Here is a 22,700-nt window from a genome sequence, read left to right on the forward strand (position 1 = left end):
ATGAAGGTCTAGGCAATGAAAGGCCACCTCTGTCTGTCTGCTTAGTTTGTTGATGTAGATGTGACTTTAGACGACCATGGTCATTAGATCCATTTTTCAAATACTGGATAGTCTGTTACTGTAATAAAAAACACTGATTTTGATGATCTTTAATTGCTGGAAGGATCCATTATGATTTCTCTTTCTGCTTTTGATTTCTGAGAAGGTATAGATATAATTAAATGAGAAGGCTGTTAGGCGAAAAAAATAATGTCTTCAAATTAGAGAAGAATTACGAACCTGTCTCCTCCAGTCTTTTAGATGATGTTAACCAGCATCTGTGAACTTTGTTGCCACGTTTTATGTAAACCATTTGTTAAGCTTTTATGTTTGCTTTTGACTTGAGAAGAACTCCCAAATCTTTTTTGGGATAAAGGAGTTTCAACCTCCTCCTAGTGTTCGTTTCACCTGGAGATTATTTTTCCATTATCCATGACTCTAATTCTGAACAGGAGATGGTGACTCACTGTGCTTTTTAATGAAAATTGGGATGATAAATGTAAAAGTTCAAAGCAAGTTCATGAAAAGCGAGTACAGAACAGAGGTAAAATGAGACATTTTCCTCTCTTTTCTGAACTCTGCCATCTTGGAAAAAAAGACTGTAGGATGCTTTATTTCTTTTGAAACTAGCATTAAGGAATAAAGATTGCATAATGCTGAAGTTAGCTCAAACAAGTGCTGTTTTTCCCCTACCATTTGAAATCTTAGGAAAAGTCATAAAGCAAATTTAGTTTTGATATTGACACAAATAAGTCATATTAAATTAATAATTGTCTAATGTTTTAGGGTATCAGACATTTTATTTGATTCTGATATCTTTTCCTTCAATGTATTTCATTCTTTGCAAATGCAGTTTAAACAGTATTTTATCTGTAAAAATTAAGTCTTTATTAAAGTAATTGATATTATACTTGATCTTGGCCAAAAGTGCTGAGAAGCAAAAAAGTAATTGATCTTTATTAAATTGCCCTCCTTGGTGATTTCCATAAATTTCCATATCTTTTTTGAAGTCTTTCTTTTTCTCTCATAGTATCCTTTTTCATATGCGTGAATTTAAGGAAGTGTGTTGATTTTTTATTTATTTTAAAAGTATTTTAATATACTTTTATTGGCGAATTGTAATTATACATCATAATGAGGTTCAGAATGATAAAAACATACATGCACACAGCACTTGCTGCATTTCCTCTGGATTCCACCCCACTTTCCCCTCCTCATACATGTTATTGAGATTGGTGTTGATATATTTGTATACACTTTGATAATATTTCATATGTACATAGCATTATTTGAACTGTTCCCTTCATCAAGTCTTCTTCCCCCTCAGCCTCCCTCCCCCAATCCCTTTCCACCATTTTACTGGAATCTCTCCTTTAATCTTGAGTAAATACTTAGGTGTGGAATGGCTGAATCATATGATAGCATATGTTTGACTATTGTGTGTGTGTGTGTGTGTGTGTGTGTGTGTGTGTGTTTTACTGGGGATGGAACCCAGGGGCCTTCTACTTCCAGGATATACTCCCAGACCTATTTTATATTTTATTTGGAAACAGGGTCTCATTAAACTGCTGAGAGCCTCACTAAGTTGCTGAGGCCAAGCGCTGGGATTACAAGCATGCGCCACCATGCCCAACTATGTTTAACGATTGAAGAAGGTGCCAAACTATTTTCCAAAATGATTGTAGAGGTGAAATACAGATGTTAAGAGTAATTCTAAGATACTAGTAGAATACTGTCAAAGTTATTCTTTTAAAGTTTATCTTGATTATAATATCTTTTCCATAAAACTGTTAAGAAATTTATTAAGAAAGGCGGGGGTGTTGTTCTTCCCAGAGATTATATATTAATTTATTCCTTAAAATAGTATAATGTGCACAAAAATATTGAAAAACTGAATTTAAAATAGCTGTATTTATAATAGCTGAACACTATAAATAAGAGACAAAGTATAGCAACGTTTTGAATAACACTTTGTTTGAAATAGGAAGTTTTAATAGTGAAGGATTAATAAGAGTGGTGCCAGCATACACAAGGTCTGGTCTGTTCTTTTTTTTTTTTTGGCACTAGGAATTGGACCCAGGGGCATTCTACCTCTGAGTTATACCCCCAGCTCTTTTCTTTTGGTGCATGTGTGGCACTGGGTATTGAACTCAGGGGCATTCTTCCTCCAAGCTATATCCTCAGCCATATTTTATTTTTATTTTTATTTTTATTTTTATTTTTATTTTTATTTTGAAACAGGGTCTCTCTAGGTTGGTGAGAGTCTTAGTACTTGCTTATTCTGTCCTTGAATCTGTGATCTTCTTGTCTTAACCTCCAAAGTACTGGGATTATAAGTGTGTACCACTATGCTCAGCTCCCCCAGCACTTTTTATTTCTTTTTTCTTTTTTTTTTTTTTCGGGTCTGGGGATGGAACCCAGGGGCATTTGACCTCCGAACTATACTCCCTGCCCTATTTTTTTATTCTTTATTTTGAAACAGGGTCTCACTGAGTTGCAGAGGGCCTCACTAAGTAGCTGAGGCTGTCCATGAACCGCGATCCTCTAGTCTCGGCCTCCCGAATGCTGGGATTACAAGCGTGCACCACCACGCCTGGCATTTATTTCTTATTTTTAAACAGTGTCAGGATAAGTTGCTGAGGGTCTTGCTAAGTTCAGAGGGTGGCCTTGAACCTACGAGCCTCCTATCTCAGCTTCCCAAGTACAGGAATTGCAGGCAAAGCAACATTGAACCCAGCATGTTTATTTTCTTTATAGACTCTATTGACACGGTATGTAAAATGGGCTAAGTTTTATACCTCAAGCTGAGGTCATTTACTTACTTTGACTATTACTGGAAATTCTTTTTTACCTATTAATGACTTAATATCATGAAAAAAATTTAAAATAATGTGATTGTGTGGGTCTGTGAGTCTCAGCATACAGTTATGTTAACAGCTCTCACATGTGTTCTGTTATTTCCTGTGGCTGAATTGGCCAAAACTAGGATTCTGGGAATTATTTGGGATACAACTACAAGCACAATAAGGCTCTTAACAAATACTCAAAAGTACCTATATACTGTAACCTTCCTGCTTTTGTATTCTGATGAAGAATAGAGTGAGGTGGCATTGGTTGGATAAGAGGGAAAATATACGGAACTTTCAGAACTTAAATAACTTGATATAATTACATGTCCTTATAAATACATGTTTAATTATATTTTCAGGCTCTCCAGGGCTTTTTCTGTTTACTTAACAGAAAGCTATCAAGCCCCCATTGCATATTGGGCATCCTAGAGAGGCACCAGTGAGCAAAATAGACAACATCCATGTCCCCAAGAAAGTGATATTCTTGTTTCAGGGGAGATAGACAGTGAGTGAAATGCAAATACAAATATAACATGTCAGATGGTATGAGTGTTCTTCAGAAAAGTAAAGTGTAATAGGGGTAAAGGGTAGATTGAGGGTGGACTTACAAGTCCATGTAGGGCGTTTGAGGAGTACCTCACTGGTCAGGTCTCCTTGGAGGAGAGTGTGGAGGGAATGAAGGATGAGTTCATTATTCCCCACCCCTGTATCTCCTCTGCATGTGTGACAGGAACCTCTAACTTGATAAGCTCAAAACTGAGGTCCGCATGCTCCTAAACCTCCTCCATCCTAGGCTTTCTCTTCTCAAAAATGGCATCATTGTCCATTTGCTCCTACTAAAAATCTAGGACTCTTGCTGGGCATGGTGGCGCACGTTTGTAATCCCTGCGCTTGGGAGGCTGAGACAGGCGGATCGCACAGGTTCGAAGCCAGCCTCGGCTACTTAGTGAGACCCTGTTTCCAAATAAAATATAAAATAGGTCTGGGAGTATAGCCTGGAGGTAGAAAGCCTCTGGGTTCCACCCATAGTACCACCAAAAAAAAAAAAAAAAAAAAACTTAGGACTCTTGAGTATGTTCACTTTTTCCTTCCAATCCTTGTTGGCCTGCACAGCTGCATTGACTTCCGAAATATCTTTGGACCGTCTTCTCTCCATAATTACCACTCTGGTGTCAGCCATCACCATCTCTTGTCTTGTTCACTAATGGAGCCTCCTAATGTTTTTCTTCATTTCTGCTCTTACTGTCCTAATGACTTAGCCCCTCTATAATTCAGGTGCTGTCATTTACCTGAATAGAAACTTTGGTGATTTTCCCATTCTGCCAAAGGGGTCCTACTGGCTAGAGCATTCTAGGTTGACAACCACTCTAAAGATGTTCTAACATTGTCTTCACCTTCCACTGTTTCTCTTGGAAAGTCATCTGTGTATCTTGCTTTTGTTCCTTGGAAAGAGATGTATTTACTCACTTCCCTCCTTGAACACCTTCTCCTACCAGCTGCCTTTAAAATTTTCTCTTTGATTTTCAGCAGTTTTTTTTTTTTCATTTCATGCTTATGAGTGGTTTGCTTTTGTTTCTCCTTATTGGGATTCAAAGAGCTTCTTTTATCTATGGCTTGATGACTGTTAGAAAATTTTAAGCCTATCTTTCTTCAAGTATTGCTTCAATTCTACTCTATCCTATCTTTGGTTGCCATTTCAGGCATTTTAGACTTTTTTTTGTTTTTGCTGTATCTTGTATTGCCTTAAGTGCTTTTCTATGTTTTCTTCCTCTTTGTTTTTCTTTTTGTTCATCAGTCTGGATTTTTTAACTTACCTTTTAGATTTTATTTCTTATCTTGCATTTTGTTTAATATATTTTTTAATTCTAACTTCAGTGTGTGTGTGTGTGTGTGTGTGTGTGTGTGTGTGTGTGTGTGGTTCTGGGGATTGAACCCAGGGGCATTCTACTTCCAACCTACGTGCCAAACCCGATTTTTATTCTTTATTTTGAAATAAGGTCTCACTAAGTTGCAGAGGGCCTCACTAAGTAGCTGAGGCTGTCTGTGAACTGCGATCCTCCTGTCTCAGCCTCCCAAGTGCTGGGATTACAAGTGTCACCACCTCGCCTGGCTCTACCTTCAGTTCTTGCATTACTTAGTTTTAGTATTTCTGTTGACTCTTGTTTATATTGTGGTTCTCTGGCACAGTTATCCATCTTTTTTTCTTTTTTCAAGCCCATTAATCATATTATTTAAACGTTTGGTTTGATAACTGCAAAGTCTGATTTATCTGCACATTGCTTTCCATTTTTTCACCTTTTCTCTTTGTTTTTAGGTCTGCTTTTATTTCTTGCTCTGCCTTGTAGTGTTTTATTAAATGCCAGAGTTTTTGTGTGTGAACAATTAAAGAGGCTGTGGATGAGATGATAGCAACTTTCTGCAGGAGAGTATAGTACTCTTCTGTGGTGTGAATCTTATTTGATTCAGTCTCTTTACACACTTTCCTTACTCCTAGATTGCTTCCATCCTGACAGACCCTGAATTCTAACCTTAGTTTCTCTAGCACCACAAGTATGCTAAATGCTTTGCTCAGCTTTATAGCTCTGCACTTCTGCTTGAGTCTTGTTTCTTCCCTTGTGGGATTTTTTAAAAAAACATTTTCTATTTTTTGCCCTTGCAGCTGAGATACTTAAGGGGAAATTGCCTACAGAATCTTGATCTCACTTGTCTGTGATTCCCTTAAATGTTTTTGGCAGCCTCCAGCCCCAGCCTCTGCTTTCTCATTCCAGTATGACTGCAGAAGTTCCCAGCTACTGCTGCATGCTGCTCACAGCTCAGGAGCTAGAAAAGAACACGTGGGAAAGAAGAGGGTTCCGGTGCATGGGTTTTCCAGTTGTAGGATCTTAGCCCTTCATGTTCTGTCTCCCTTTGTTGTTTTCTGATGCCTTTAATTATTGCTTTATGTATTTCTCCAGCCTTTATACCTGTGTTCAGTTGGGGTACAGGTCTGATCCGGGCTATTCAGTTGTGGCCAGAAGTGAAGTCCTTATTTGCATTTAGCATTAAGTTCATGTTCCTTTTCTCTATCACATAAACCCCACCCTGGTCTGCCTCCTGGCTGTCTCTTTTATACAGTGACTCCCAAGCCCAGCGTATGTTAGCCACAGGAGATGTGATTTTCATCAGCCTTTTTGTCACTCGAGGGATGTTTGCATTATCATTCTCAACTGCTCTTCCTCAGATTCTTACACATTTGTTTGCTTGATATCATTTCATCTCCACTCATCTGTTGCATCATAAGCGGTGTCCCTTTCTCACAGGGCTGCTCTAGTAGGTTACTGTATTTACTTGCTTAATTTCTATCTCCCTGCTATTGTGCCCACTATATTCCTGCCTGCCATAGGAGATGCTCAATAAATATTGATGGAATGAGTGAATGCATAAAATAGGCACTGATTCTTGAAGGACTTTAAAAATTTTTTCTTTGAAAACCTCGTCAGTGCATAGAAACCAGTGTTTTCTTTGCCTTCATAGTATTTTTGTATGGAATATTCTATAAAAGCTTATTTTTATTCATTTATGGTCTGATGAATAACATTTTGTTTATTGTGATGATATGATATTTAACTGTTTTCTTATATATTAAGATTAAGGTATATTCATTATCATATTGGTGATAATTATACCTTTGTTCAAATTTATAGACTATATAATCTGTGCTATCACCCAGAATATTTAATTAACTAAAACTAGTGATATGACTTTGCTTTTGTTCTTATGTGAAATGGCTTTAAAATGACACTTTATGTTTTTATTTAACAGGAATGGTTTTTAGGAAAAGCGTTACATGATGATGAATCTACAATAATTCACCACTATGCCTTTTCTGAAAATCCTACAGTTTTTAAATATCCGGACTTTGCTGCTGGCTGGGCCCTTAGTATTCCACTGGTGAACAAGTAAGAATTTATTATTAGACTTTTTGTTCTGGTATGTGGATCAACTTTTACTTCACTGACTTCGGTTGCTGAAGAACCTCAGGATCTCAAATGAGTTTTTCAGCCAGAGGCAGTGTGTGGTAGAGTGGAAAGGAGGGATACCGAGCCAGGTCCCCGGGGGCTCCTGCTTCAGCTCTGCCACTTCCTAGACCTCTCAGGAAAATCATTCCACCACTCTGTACTTCCTCTAACTCACTCACCTGCAAAATAAGGCAGGTAATAAGATGTGAGACCAAGGGAGTGTACATAACCGTCTGAGAATGGTGCATACAGAAGCATCGTTCATTACTACTGTGAAGGGACCTAGTTTGCTTCTTGGCATAACTCTAACTGCCAGTAAAAAAAATGAATCAGTAACTTGCTGAAGTTGGGAGCTGATGACTACTTATGTGCACAGTATGCATCCCCTCCACGGGCCAGGCAAGGAGGGATAGCTAGTGAAAGGCGCTCTAGGCAGCCCTGCCTAACTACTTGTCCACAGAGCTGCAGTGGTACTTTGTTAGAAGTGTGAACGTGAAGACGATTGGGTTGTAATCCAGGAGAAATCTGGCTGTTGATGGTCTCTGTTAGTCTGAATACTTATTGTTCTTTAGTATTTTAGTGTTTTTGTTCTTTAGAGAATGGACAGTTGATAAGATGCTTGTGACTTTTATATCTTCGGAGATGAAAGGGCTTCTGTCATTTCTCATTAAGTATTCTGTTTCTCAGGCTTAGGGCATAAGAAGCATTGTAGCCCCCTCTAGACACATGGCATATTAGACACCTTGTCGTTCATGACCGCCCAAACCTTCTTTACTACTTTCACATTTGAAAGTTCTATGCAGTATAAATTTTCCTTCCCAGTGTAGAATCCACACACCTACCATCACCACAACAAAACTTCCTGTTGGAGGGTTGGGACAGGGGTCTGGTTGGAGTGCTTGCCTAGCATGCATGAAGCCTGGGTTCCATCCTTAGCACAACAAAAAGCAACAAAAGCAAAAACCCATGTTTTCTTTTTTTAGTTAAAGTATGTTTAACTGACATATAAATACACACAGATAATACATATTAATGGGGTGCTATGTGATGTTTTACACATATACATTGTAAATATTTAAATCAGGCTATAGACATCTATGTTCTCAAATATTTTTCATTTGTTTGTGGTGAAAACAAACTCTTCTAGCTTTTGAAATTGTACATTATTGTTATATATAGTTACCCTATGGTAAGTTAGCACCCCAGAACTTCTTTCTCCCATCTAACTATAACTTAGCACTCATTGATAAACTTTTCCCTATTCTTTTTTCCTACTATTTCCTTAGCCTCTCAACTTTTGTAAGATCAGCACTTTTAGATTCCATATATGAGTGAGATCATGTGATAACTTGTCTTTCTGTGCCTGGCTTATATCAATTAACATAATAATCTCCATGTTTCTGCAAATGACAGGAATTCATTTTTTTTATGGGTGAATAGTATCCTATTATACATATGTACATAATTTTTTTTTGGTGGTACTGGGGTTCCTGGAAGCCCTTCTACCTCCGGGCTACACTCCCAGACCTATTTTATATTTTTATTTGGAAACAGAGTCTCTTAAGCCAGCGTGGCTGGCTTCGAACCTGCGCAATCCTCCTGTCTCCGCCTCCCAAGCATGGGGATTACAAGCGTGAGCCACCACACCCGGCTACATGATTGTTTAAAAAATGTATGCATCAGTTGATGGCACTGAGGTCGTTTTCATTTCTTGACTATTGTGAATAGTGAGCTTTCAGCTTTCCCCCATTCAGTATTCTTGGGTATTGGCTTATTATATATGGCCTTATTATGTTGAAGTATCCTTACTCCATACCTAATTTGTTCAGAGTTTTTTTTTTTTATTATGAAGGGATGTTGACTTTTATCAAATTCCCTTTCTGCATCTGATGTTTATGTGTTTTTTTCTGCATTCTTTTGATGTGTTGTATCATGTTTGTTGATTTGTTTGTATATTGAACCATCCTTGCATCCTTGGGATGAATCCCACTCAATTGTGGTGAATAACTTGTTAAATGTGTTTTTGGATTTGGTTTTATAGTATTGTGTTGAATATTTTGGCAACTATATTCATCAAAGAATACAAATCTGTTGCCTTCTGCTCCATTTTTCTTTTTTGGTTTCTGGTTTTAACTCATAGAATGAATATGGGGGAATTGTCTCTTCTTCAGTTTTTTAGAATAATGTAAGAATAATTGGTTCTTTATGTATTTGGTAGGACTCAGCAGTAAAGCCAGCTGGTCCTGGGCTCTTCTTTGATGGGAATCAGACATCAGACTTATTACTGATTCAATCTTGTACTCATTATTGGTCTCCTCAGGTTTCCTATTTCTTTCTGGCTTTCTCTTGGTACAGTGTATGTGTCTAGGAATTTGTCTCATGCTTCTAGGTTATCCCTCTATATTTTCAAGCCTTCTTTGCTATTAGGAATAATATATATGATGTCTTATTGGACAGTTGTGCCACACAAAATTCTTTTTGGGAACTGAGTTACGTGGGAAGGAGTCAAAGCACAGGGGAGCCTTTGGTTTGAGAGATTGTGGCAGAGGAAAGGTGTTTGGATGGCAGCTGAGGCAGCAGTGGGTTTTAGATGTAGCAGCTCCCTACGGTCACAGAATCTTAAGTTCTTACCTCTGTGCTAATCTGGGAGTTGTTTTGAGAATCTCAGCCTAGAGTCTCTTCACTCAGTCTTTATAGTAATTCTATTATCTATATATCCTCAGATAAATATACTTTACTCTTAAACTAGTCAGTGGGGAGCCTTTAATCTCCAAGGAAGATTCTTAACCCTATATCTCATCCTGAGACTTCCAGGGAAGGATGCCCTTCTCCTATTCTGGACCAAATGTGCCTGAGAGGTTCTGCATGGCTTCTTTCCTACTCTGTTCCTGGGAGGGTCAGGAAGGAACAGGAAGGAAGAAGAGAAGAGATAGGTGTCATCCCCTCTCATCCTCCACTGTTGTTCCTGGCCTGCTCCCTTTAGGGGATAGAGGAGGGTGGTTTTCCCTTCAGCAGCCTAAGTTCATATATAGTGTCAAGTTCAGCCAGCTTCAGTTTGCTGCAGCTGGAAGGCCAGGAGCTCTGGGGATGCTCTTTCCCTGTTGTGTCCAGCAGCCTTGTGTTTGGGGCTCAGTCCTTACCCTGGGGGCTCTACTGTTTAGAAGACTGTTTCTTTCCCATTCCCTGTAGTCCAACTCAGTCCCTTGAGAAAGGAAGAAGTACAGCTCTCCCCTGCCCCATGAAGTGCTGAGCACAGCAGCAGCTTTTTCCCCAGGACTAGAGGAGGAACAGTGGACCTAGCAAGATACTACGCAGCACGCCTGGGGACATAGCCATGTCTCTGAAGCCGGCAGACTCCCTTCTCTATTCTTGCTCTCTGACCCTTAGGCTTCTCATCCTGAGGGCAGCTGCTGGTCATGCAAGGAGGCTCACCTTCTGTCTTCTCTAGGAAAGACTCTCAGGGCTCAGTTCAGTTTTTATTGACTTCAGTGTTAGAAGTAGCTGTTTATTTTTGCTTCTTTTTTGATTTATTATTATTATTATTATTATTGTTATTATTATTATTATTTTTTTTTTTTGCGGTACTGGGAGCGGAACCCAGGGACATTCTATTCTACTTCAAGTTCTACTGTTTATTCTTTTTCAGAGTCTCACTAAGTTGTGGAAGGCCTCACTAAGTTGCTGAGGCTGGCCACAAACTTGTGAGCCTTCTGTCTCAGCCTCCCAAGCACTGGGATTACAAGTGTGTGCCATCATGGCTGATTTATATTTTTAACCAGGTGGATGAACATGTCTTTGACTCCCAGTATCCTCTTATAGGGCCATTCAGCCGAAATTTTACTGCTGGATTTGCTGGTGTTAAAGTGTGATCCTATCCTGCAAGTCCTCTTTAGTCTTTGAGCTCTGTCCCCTCCCCTTGCTGCTCATGAAGAATATAGGAACCAAGCTCTGGCTGGTTGTGTTGTCTCTGGCTGGTTGTGTTTGTCACTCTTAACTATTTCATGCTCACAATGTGACTAGCTGCTGGGAACTCTGTGAACCAGGCTTATAGGTTCCCTGCTAGCCCAGGTGTGAGAATTACTCATGTGAGACTTTTTATTCTGGGTTACTCGTGCTCTGTGAGGAAGTTCCCCAGGAGACGACAGGCTCATGTCTTCCTTCTCTCAGGTTTGTGAGGTCGCTGAACACATCTGTTGTCAAGGGAGATGGCCAGGTACACATCTTCCAGAGGAGGCTCACCTCTCCTTTTCTGGTTAAGCTTAATAGTATCTTCTGACCTAGGGGGTAAGCTGAAGGTCTCATCAATGTGGTAGAGTATGTAGCTACCTTAGTCTGTTTGGGGTGTTTTACACTAAGAACCACAAACTGGGTAACTTCCAGTGATCAGAGTTCCGGAGACTAGAAAGTCCAAGATAGAGAGGATTGCAGAGTCTGTATCTGGTGAGGGCCCTCCTTCTGGTTTATAGACAACATCTTCTGTTGTCCTCACATGGTAGAAGTGACCCAAAGCTCCCTTGGGCTTCTTTTCTAAAGCGCTCACCTCATTTATGACTCTGCCCCCATAAGCTAACCACCCCACAAAGCTCAGTCTCCAGTAACATCACCTTGGGAGATATTTCAACATATGAGTTTTAGGGGGACACAGACATTCATCCTACAGCATTAAGGAACTGTGGCTAGGGGGATTAGGGTCAAGAGACTAATCTTTTGCATGAAGTTCAGACAGTTTCCATCACTTCTCTCAGACCTCCAACACAGAAGAGGAATGAGGCACTGGGCAGTCTTCTGCCTTCAGTATCATCAGCTCTTCACAGCACTGAACAGTAACCAACAGACCTGACAGTCCATTCTACAGACCAAACAGTCTGTAGAATGTTTATAGTTAATTAATAGCCATGTCCTTCTTCCTACCTCCTCTCCTTTTCTGCTGCCAAGAAAAACAAAGTACAAATATAGACTCTACCATACTAAAAACAAAAATCAAAATTCTATTTATTTTAGACTATATTTTCTTTCTCTTGATGCAGACAAGTAATCAAACAAAATGATATAAGCCATCTGGCATAGCAACTGGCTTGTGGCCATGATATATTCTTTTTTTTTTGAAGTTCATTTATATATTTATTTTTTTAAATTATTATTTTATTTATTTTTTATTGGTGCAATGTATTCATACATCATAATGGTATAAAGAAAATACTTTTGTAGACATATATGCACACATCGCCCAGTTAGCCCCTACCCGATCCCCACCCCGTTCCCTCCCCATCCCTCCTTCCCATGCTTGACTTAGTGGTTGACATCTAGTTTTATAGCAATTTATCCAATATTAACAATGATAATCTCACATAACAGTTTTATTTGTCTAATACCAAGCTTTTGATGACTTAAAGATAACATTTCAATATTTCTTTTGGCTTTCTTTCTTACCAGAGAATATTTTTTCTTTTTTTTTTTTAGATGAAACTATCATACATTTATTTATTTATTTGTCAGAAAAAAATCTATCCTGATATGGAATATGGACTCTAGATACCCAAAACAATCTCGAAGAAGAACAAAGCTAGAAAATGTATATTTTCTGATTTCAAACCATATAAAGCTACAATAATTGAAACAGTGTAGTACTGTTCTAAAGGCAGATATATAAACCATTGGAGTTAAATAAAAGCCTAGAGCTAAATTCTTCCCTATATTGTCAAGTTATTTTTGACAAGGTTTCCACGAACATTTGGTGGAGGAAATACTAATCTTTTAACTAAATATTGTTGAAAAATAATAATTACATGAAAAATAATAAAATTGGACCCTACCCTAACACATATGCAAATATTAACTCAAAATAGATAAAAGACCTAAATATAAATCTTAATACTATAAACTTTTAGAAGAAAATCTGGGTCATTAAACCTCACAACATTGAAATTGGCAGTGATTTCTTGGATATGATTTCAATGGCACAGGCAACAAAAGGGTAAATAAACCCCCTAAAAAATAAAAAAAAAATTGTATATCCAAAGACAATGTAAACAGAGTTAAAAGTTACTGATAGAATGGGATAAAATATTTCCAAATGCTATATCTGAAGGTATATTAATATTCCAACTAGAAATCCTAAAAATTAGCAACAATAAAAACAAACAATACAATTTAGAGATAGGTAAAAGACTAACATAAATAATGAATTTCCACAGAGAACCAGTCTTAGTTGTCTGTTGGATGGAAAATCTTGTTTCTCTGGTTCTGGTCTGTGTTACCTATTTCTTCTTTGTAGTTAATATCTTTGAGTATTTTTTCTAGCGCTGGTTTTGAAGACATAATTTTTTTTTTTTATGTGGAAACAGGGTCTCTTAAGCGCCAGCGCAGCTAGCTTCGAACCTGCGTGATCCTCCTGTCTCTGCCTCCCAAGCATGGAAATTACAAGCGTGTACCACCACGCCCAGCTCAGTCTAGAGTTTTTAATTAAGATTGTTCAACATTTCTGGCTATCTGTACATGTGATTATCTAATATTATCTAGTGATCCATCCACATAATACATTACAAAAATGTGTCTGGAGAAGCTCTAGTTAATTTCCATTAAGATGATTTCTACAAATATATGTTATAACACTAAACTGTTAACTAATTTTCTCTACTTTTTCCACCAGCAAACCTTACCTAAATTTTCTTCAATATTTACTCTGTTGATGGTTCACAGGTGGCACTATAAATGTCAGCTTGGAAGTTTTCCCATTTATGAGTCGAAGGAGCCCCAAATCTTTTGCACATAATCTCCAATCTAGCTGAGTATCAAAGGATATATTTGCCAGGGTCAGAATATTTAATAAGGGAACATTTGTTCTAAGTAACTAGAATTTCTGGACCTCATTGTTTTTTTTTTTAGGATTGTTGGTTATTGAAAATAACATTTGAAAAATATTGAGCTCTCTTGCTTGACTGAAAGAGAATGGAACATAGAACTCTCAGGGGTAACCTTTAAACTAGGTGAACATCTTGCATATCTCAGGACTGAATATATTTGAAAGATAAGTGACTTAGACCTGAGCACTTAAAACCAACTTACCAACACACCAGTTGTGATGTTGGGGTAACTATGACTTGGCTTGGTAGGCTCCCTGAGTTTCAAGAGGCAGCTGCTTAAAAATATCAGCATAGGAGCCAGGCATGGTAATCCACGCTTGTAATTCCAGCATTCTGGAGGCTGAGACAGGAGGATCGTAGTTCACAGACAGCTTCAGCTACTTAGTGAGTCCCTTTGCAACTCAGTGAGACCCTGTTTCAAAATAAAGAATACAAAAAAATAGGTCTGGGGGTATAACTCGAAGGTAGAATGCCCCTGGGTTACATCCCCAGTACCACAAAGAAAATATCAGCATATATATTTTTTGTTTTCTAATCCATCATTGTCTACTCAAATAAATTCTATAATTAGTTTTTACTTTTCCTCTGTCTAATATTTCCCTCAAAGGAGAAATTTCAGTAATAGAATGAAAAAGAAACTTGAAAAAAACCATAGAACACATTCAAGGTAATTCAAAGGTGCTCATTCTCCGTTAGGAAGGGGAGCTTGAGATGTAGCCATCTAACAGTGGCTGTCACAGGCTGCTTGGATTTTTTTTTTAAAATAAAGTTTTATTGGTGCATTGTATTCATACATCTTAATGGGATAAAAAAGACTTGTGGAGATATACATGCACACATCACCCAGTTAGTTCCTACCCAATCCCTAATCCTTCCCTCCCCCTCCTTCATTCCCATGCTTGGTTTCCTGATTAACTTTGATATGTTTTTTTTTCCTTCCATATATGGTCAAGTTATTTTTGACAAGGTTTCCAAGAACATTTGGTGAAGGAAATAATATTTTCACTAAATATTATTAAAAAATAATAACTACATGAAAAAAAAATAAAATTGAGCCCTTACCTAACACCATTTACAAATATTAACTCAAAATAGATAAAAGATCTAAATGTAAATCTTGACTATAAACTTTTAAAGAAAACCAGGGTCGTAAACTTCACAACATTAAAACTGGCAGTGATTTCTTGGATATGACTCCAAAGGCACAGGCAACAAAAGGATAATCAAACTTCATAGAAAAATATAAAAATATTGTACATCCAAAGACAATGTAAACAGTTAAAAGTTACTGATAGAATGGGATGAAATATTTCCAAATGCTATATCTGAAGATATATTAATATTCCAAATATAAAACCTAAAAATTAGCAACAATAAAAGCAAACAGTACAATTTAGAAATAGGCAACAGACCAAAATACATATCTCCAAAGATTTTTATATGACCAATAAACACATGAGTATCACTCATCATTATCATAATATAACTAATCATTAAGGAAATACAAATAAAAACTATAGTGAAATACTACTTCACATTTGTTAGGATGGTGACTTAACATGAATTACCTTGCTCCAGCCCTTTACCTTGAGTTTGTTACTCTCTTTACTTGTAAAGTGTGTTTATTGTAAGCAGCAGATGGATGGATTCTGGTTTTTAATCCATTTTGCCACTTCATGTCTTTTTATTGGGGAATTGAGGCCATTTATATTCAGTGTGATTATTGAGAGGTAACTTTTAATTCCTAACATGTTAAGATTTTATTTCTATTTGAAATACTGTTTATTCTTCTTTGCTTAGTTGTCTGCTGGATGGAAAATCTTGTTTCTCTGGTTCTGGTGTATATTACCTATTTATTATTTGTAGTTAATCTCTTTGAGTATTTTCCCTAGTGTTGGTTTTGAAGACATAAATTCCTTCAGTTTCTGTTTGTCATGGAAGCTTCTTATTTCCCCATCTAGTTTGATAGATAGTTTTGTTGGGTAGGAAATTTTTGGCTGGAAGTTGTTTTCTTTCAGAGTTTGGAATATGTTACTCCAAGCCCTTCTGGCTCTCATGACTTGGTTTGGGAAGTCTGGAGTGATTATAATTTGTTTGCCTCTGAATGTCACTTGGCCTTTTTTTTTTTTGTTGCCTTTAAGAATCTCTCCTTGGCTTCTACATTGGTCATTTGGACAATTATGTGGCATGGGGAACCTTTTCTCTGATCCTTTCTAAAGGGAGTTCAATTTTTTTTTTGTTTTGTTTTGTTTTTTGTATTTTTTGGTGGTACTGGGGGTGGAACCCATGGGCTTTCTACCTCTGGGCTACACTCACAGACCTATTTTATATTTTATTTGGAAACAGGGTCTCACTAAGTTGCTGAGAGCCTCACTAAGTAGCTCAGGCTGGTTTTGAATCTGTGCGATCCTCCTGTCTCAGCCTCCCAAGCACGGGGATTACAAGTGTGCGCCACCACGCCTGGCTAAAGGGAGTTCTATAAGTTTCCTGGACTTGTGTATCGACCTCTTGCTCTGGTATTGAAGACACAAATTCCTTCCGTTTCTGTTTGTCATAGAAGCTTCTTATTTCCCCATCTAATTTGATAGATAGTTTTGCTGGGTAGGAAATTTTTGGCTGGAAGTTGTTTTCTTTCAGAGTTTGGAATATGTTACTCCATGCCCTTTTGCTTTCATGACTTGGTTTGGGAAATCTGGAGTGATTCTAATTGGTTTGCCTCTGAATGTCAGTTGGCCTTTTGTTTTTGTTGCCTTTAAGATTCTCTCCTTGGCTTCCACATTAGTAATTTTGAATATTATGTGGCGTGGGGATCCTCTTCTCCGATCCTGTCTAAAGGGAGTTCTACAAGTTTCCTGGACCTGTGTATTGACCTCTTGCTCTATGTTTGGAAAATTTTCTGCTATTACTTCCTTAAAGAGATTGTTGATCCCTTTGGTTTCACCTTCTTTTCCCTCCTCTATTCCAATTATTCTTAGGTTAGCTCTCTTAAAATGGGCCCATATTTCTTCAATGTCAGATTCCTGCTGTCTGAAATTTTTTCTAAATTATAAATTATGCATTCATTTTTGGAGTGATCATCTTCTAGGAGCGAGATTCTATTCTCCATGTGGTCTAATCGATTGTTTATACTTTGAATTGATGCCTTTACTTCAATGATTGTATCCTTTATTTCTTTTTGACTCTAATTCTTTTCCAAAGTCCTGTATTATTTCTACAGTTATATTTCTAATTTGATCTTCTGGAGATCTCTGAATTTCTGTGTTATCAGGTTCTGATATTATGGGGTTGTGGGCGTTAATTGCTCTATTGTTGTTTCTCTTTCCCATTATTTCAGAAGTTTGTGCCTTCTCTGGGTTCTTCCCTGGGTCACCACAACTTCACTTAGGGTGCTCTGGAGCTGGAGTTTGTTGTGATCTTAGCCACCACTTCTTTACTGGTTCTATTGTAAAGTCTCAGACCCAGGGAGTTAGTTGAGCCTGTGTGAGACCGTGAGGGTGCCAAACTGGGTGTTTTCCCATGGAGAACTGTGACTAGGGTGTGGTATCTTTGCCACCACTACTCCATCACTAGTTTGGACTCCAAAATCTCAGACCCAGTGAGATTATCAAAGCTGCGCAAGTCCCTGGGGGTGCGTTGCTGGGATTTTTCCTGTAGGGGCCGCAATTTCACTTACAGTTATTGTGTGGGCTGATCTGGAGCTGTCCTGGGTGTGGTGAACTCACCGCCGCTGCTGGCAATATGATGTCGCTGCTACGCCCTCGGCCATGAGGCTGGAGTATTTCTTTTTTGGTTTCAAGCTCTATTCTGAGTCCCTGGAAGGCGTGATGAGATTGGCCACTGGGAGTTTTAGACGTTTTTTGCGCTGACAGAACTGCTGAATTACACCTGAATGATCCGCACCTGCTCACTTCAGCTCCTTGTTTACCTTTCCTCTCTGGAGCCAGGTTCTGTGAGGCATGATGACATTGGTTTTGCACCGCAATGCTGTGCTGGTTTCTTTTCTCGTTTCTTGTTGTTCTTCTAGTCTTCTTTTTTCTGTCCCTTGTGTTTACATGTTTTATTTCTCTGCTAATATTGTTTTCTGGCTATGAAAAGCACTGATTTTGTGATGATAGAGATCGAGTGTTAGCAGGACTCCTAAACGCTGCTTTTCTTGGTCACCATCTTCCCGGAAGTCACAGGCTGCTTGGATTCTCATCATCTCTGTGTTTCTTTGTCACTGGCAGTCATCTAGGGTGTGATTTCTTCTGTCTTTGGAATCTGAATGAGATGAATACTTACTCTTTGGGTTTGATTATATTTTGAAGGCATGTGATACGAATCTAAAATCCAAAGTTACCTTGATAAAGTTTATTTCTGCAAACTGGCTCCAACTGAGCAGAATTCAAATTGAATCAGATCCCACTTGCCAGAGTAGATATTTTTCCCTCTTAATATATATCATGATTGTATCTGAGGATATGGTTTCTCAGTGAATCCTCGCCCACTCATGCTGACACATTGTGGGGATATATCGAACAGGATTGTGACAACTATTACATGCGACTTCTTTTGTTGCTACCCGCTACTAATAAATTGGTATCAACCATGAGACAAATGTTTTGTAAGTAAACTTAAATTATTACCTATGTCTGCCTTCTTTATCTTTCCTCTAGTTAGAAATGAAATTTAAAAAATTAAAATAAAAAATTAAAAAATTAATTTACATGTAATTATATGCATTTATGGGACATAGTATGATATTTTGATACATGTATACAATGGGCAATAATCATAGCAGGGTTATTTGGTGTATCCATAGCTTTAAGCATTTATAGTTTCTTGTTTTGAAACTTTCATAATCTTTTCTTCTGTTTTGAAATATGCAGTAAAGAGTCCTTAATTTTAGTCACTCTACTGTGCTGTTGAACATTAGAACTCAGTCCTCCTAAGTTTACTTTTGTACCTGCTAACTAATCCTTTTCTCTACCTCCCTTCCTCCTACCCTTCCTACCCTCTGCTAATTAATATTTTTTTAAATCTTCCTCTTTTTTTTTGGTGTTAGGGACCAAACCCAGGGTGTTGTGTATGCTAGGCAAGCACTCTACCACTGAGCTACCCTTCCAGCATTTTAAGAAGTGATTTTTTTTCCCTTTTTTTTTTTTTTTTTTTTTTTGCAGTACTGGGGATGTGGGGATGGAACCCAGGGGCATTCTACCTCTGAGCTATCCCCCCAGCCTGATGTTTTTTTTTTTTTTTTTCTTGCAAAGGGCCTCACTAAGTAGTAGCTGAGGCTGGCTGTGAACCACAAACCTCCTGTCTCAGCCTCCCAAATGCTGAGATTACAAGTGTGCGCCACCACCCCCGGCCAGAAGTGATTTTTTTTTTAAAGAAACCTTTCATGGCCCAACCAGAATAAGATAAAATAAAAAACCCAGGAAAATATTTTAAGCATATTACTATTGTTCCTTTAAATCACTATTATTTGTAATTAAAATACGTTTTAGGTTTGTAATTAAAATTCATGGTAGTGTCTAGCTCTAGAAACAAATATAGAACCAACATTATTAAAGTGATCTTGGTATGTTATGTGTAATCCACCGTGGTCAGCTTGAAATCAAAGAGTATATCACCCTTGTTTGTCCAGCGAGCCCATTACTGCTCATTCTGTTCATGTATGGTGGGTGACAGTGCTGTTGACAAAGAGTGTCGCATCAATAGCGGTGTGTACATGACAGATATTAACGCATGAGGCACAGCTGTGCTTTGTACCCTGGAAACAAAGGAAGTTTCCATTCTGATGGGCATGTCTGGAGGTTTCCCAGAGAAGGTACCTTTTCATTTGATCTTAAAGAAGAACATTCTGAGTATAGACAGCCAGTGAGAGAAGGAAGAGCAAGGAGGCATGTCCTCTGTATAGCAGGTGGCACTAAGGTGCTGGGTGTGGTACAGTGGGACTCTCAGGGTGGACTGGAAGTTTGGGTTTTTATTGTATGAGGAAAAGAAACATTTTTTTTTTTTAGAAAATAATGATTTTTAAGAAGCTGAAACCACATGCTTTTTTCCCCCTCTCTAAATAATGTGTAATAATTCATTAGAATTTAAAATAAAAATGTTTGTTTCTCTTTGTGCCAGTTCTTTTTATCTCTGTCATTTTATATAAAGATTATCAGTCAACATAATTCATGGCTTTCTTTCCTAAGTCATTTTATTTATTATATTTTATTTTATGTTATGTGTTTTATGAAATAATGAATGCTATATTTGTAATGAGTCTTGGGTTCATGTACTATTCAATAAACCATTGCATTATTCTCAGTCTTTTCCCTCAAGGAAATTAAACTCTTGCTTTTATCTTAAAATTTATATTTTTACCTTTTTATATTTTAGGAAATCTTCAGAATTTATTTTTGTTTGAAACTTCTTTTTGTTAAAAGTAATCAAATGATATCTATTTTCTAGGCTTGCCAAGAGGTTAAAGAGTGAATCCTTGAAATCTGATTTTACGATAGATTTAAAACATGAGGTATGTCATAGTCTGTTTGATTCAAAGTTTTAATGATCAAGAATTCGTGTATTTTGTAATCCCTAGCAGTGCATTCCTCACCCACACACACACCCACACCCATACCCACCCTCTACCCACTGAAGTAATGTCACAGTACTCCAGTGAGCTAGGTCCTTCAATTTGTAAGATCATTTTAGTTATGTAGGTAGAACAGCAGTGAAAAGATTAATCTTATGATTCATGAATCTTTGTTTTTGAGGTAGGCGGATGGGTCCAGAGGTGGATTTTTGAAAATATGCAAAAATATCATTAAAATTACTTTGCTTTGGCTATGTATATGTTGCTATAGACTGGAGGTTTGTATCCCCCCCCCCAAATCATGTTGAAACTTAATCTCCAATGCAATGGTCTTTGGGAAATGGTTGGGGTCTTGTGGACAGAGCCCTAGTGAACTAGAGTCAGTGCACTTAGAAAGGAGACCCTAAAGCCCCTCACTCTTTCCAGTGTGAGGACACAGGAGAAAGGTGCTGTCCATGAGCCAGGAAGCAGGCTCTTACTGGACTCTGCATCTGGCTGCCCCTTGATTGCGGCACTTCCTTACATCAGCCTGAATAGGTTAATATTTTTGCCTTTATTGTCCGTTATACTTGGCTCTCTAGAGTAGAACAGGATGATATATCCCAATCAGACAGCTCTGAGTGATGTGCCATGCCTGGTTCTGTGGCATGCAGTGGATATCTGTGACTGGTATGTTGGAGGCACCTCGTACACCCACCTTAAGGAATGCTATATTTTGCATTTCATTTGTGGGCCTGTCTGATTGCCTAAAGTAGACTTGCTACTTATTCTCTGCAGGAATCTGTATCTCAGGACATTGAGGTAAATCAGTCCAGTGATACTGACATCCTTCCAGGAATTAAAAGGGCATACCTAAGACCTTTTAACTTCTTGTGTGTTTTTACATGATAAAACAGCTTATTTGAGGAAAATATACTTATTAAAATTATTCTTCTCTTTTACGAAAAGGAAAGAATGACTCATTGAAAACCAGGATCTAGGCTGGGGGTGGTAGCACATGTCTGTAATCCCAGTACTTGGGAGGCTGAGACAGGAGAATTACAGGTTCATGGCTAGCCTCAGCAACTTGTAAGGCCTTTCACATCTTAGTGAGACCTTGTTTCAAAATAAAAGAATAAAATAGGGCTGGGAGGTGTTGCTGGGGTAGAATGTCTCTGGGTTCAACTCCTAGTACCACAACAAAAATAAAAATAAATAAATAATAAAAAATAAAACTAGGGTCTGTCTACATACATTTAACCAAAAATTAGCTCTAGAATAGATACCGAGGATTGAGAATCTGCTAAACATTGAATAAATACAAAAGGACATTTCTAACATGTGAAAGACATAAAGATCAATTAATAAAATACCTATTTTGCTCACTTGATTTAAGAGAAAAACTCTTACCAGTTACCGTGAGGGTTCTGTGTGCTTCTTCCCATTGGGTCTCCTTAGGTAATAGAGGATGAAGAGAATATTATACCCCTAAATTAGAGAATGTCCATCCTTTTCTCCATGAAAACTAAATATGAATGAGGCCATAAAGGAAGCCTAACAATATTTCAAATACCATGATATAGACTATAATAATAGTGTTAGATATAAATAACAAAAGCATAGTAATAATATACACACATATATTTTGCTCACAATGAAAAATAGATTTTCTTAAAAGTAGGTCACAGTAAAAAAAAAAGCATTCTTGAGTTCTCTTTCCTTGTTTCACATTATATGATACATGAATATATTCTGAGTAACATTTAGTTTTGCTTCTCTTTTACTTTATATAAGCAGAATTGTACCACAGATATTCTTATTTGAGGCTGAGTCATGTTGCTCCATGCAGCTAACTTATTTTCACTTATGCTAGTGGTCTCTTATACAAGAGCTTTAACACAATTTATTGATTCTTTCTCTTGTAGAAGGCTTCTGAGAAGATCTTGTTTTTGTGCTATTGTGATTATTATTTCTATGAATACTGTTATGTGTGCCATGATAATCATCTCCAAGAGTTTTTGTAAGACAGAGTCTATAAAAAATTTTTTGTACTGTGACCTACTTTTTTTTTTGGCAGTACTGGGGATGGAACCCAGGAGCATTCTACCTCCCGGCTACACCCACAGTCCTATTTTATAATTTATTTGGAAACAGGGTCTCACTAAATTGCTCAAAGCCTAAGTAGCTGAGGCTGACTTCGAACCTGTGTGATCCTCCTGTCTCAGCTTCCCAAGCGCTGGGATTACAAGCGTGTACCACCATGCCCAGCTACTATGACCTACTTTTAAAATATTTTTCATTGCAGCCCAGTATATTTGTGTACGTTGTTATTGTTTCTGTTATCATTGTCTAACTTAGCATTGTTGTAGTCTACACCACAGTCATTTGAAATATTTTTAGGTTTATA

The 22,700-nt window shown here is 37.7% G+C and overlaps 1 protein-coding gene across 2 annotated transcripts in view; it reads left to right on the forward strand.

The window, feature by feature from the left end:
* The window catches only part of B3GLCT (beta 3-glucosyltransferase), a gene marked incomplete at both ends in the record, with an annotated part of 136,215 nt that overhangs the window by 54,036 nt on the left and 59,479 nt on the right, over positions 1-22,700 (forward strand). For both annotated transcript variants that reach the window (XM_080719912.1, XM_080719913.1), the window contains 2 exons: positions 6,690-6,826; positions 20,191-20,254. In XM_080719912.1, the coding sequence (XP_080576038.1) occupies positions 6,690-6,826; positions 20,191-20,254 (201 nt within the window). The remainder of the gene's footprint in view (positions 1-6,689; positions 6,827-20,190; positions 20,255-22,700) is intronic.

The sequence above is a fragment of the Muscardinus avellanarius genome, assembly GCF_963383645.1.
Source record: "Muscardinus avellanarius genome assembly, chromosome: 2".
NCBI lineage: Eukaryota > Metazoa > Chordata > Mammalia > Rodentia > Gliridae > Muscardinus > Muscardinus avellanarius.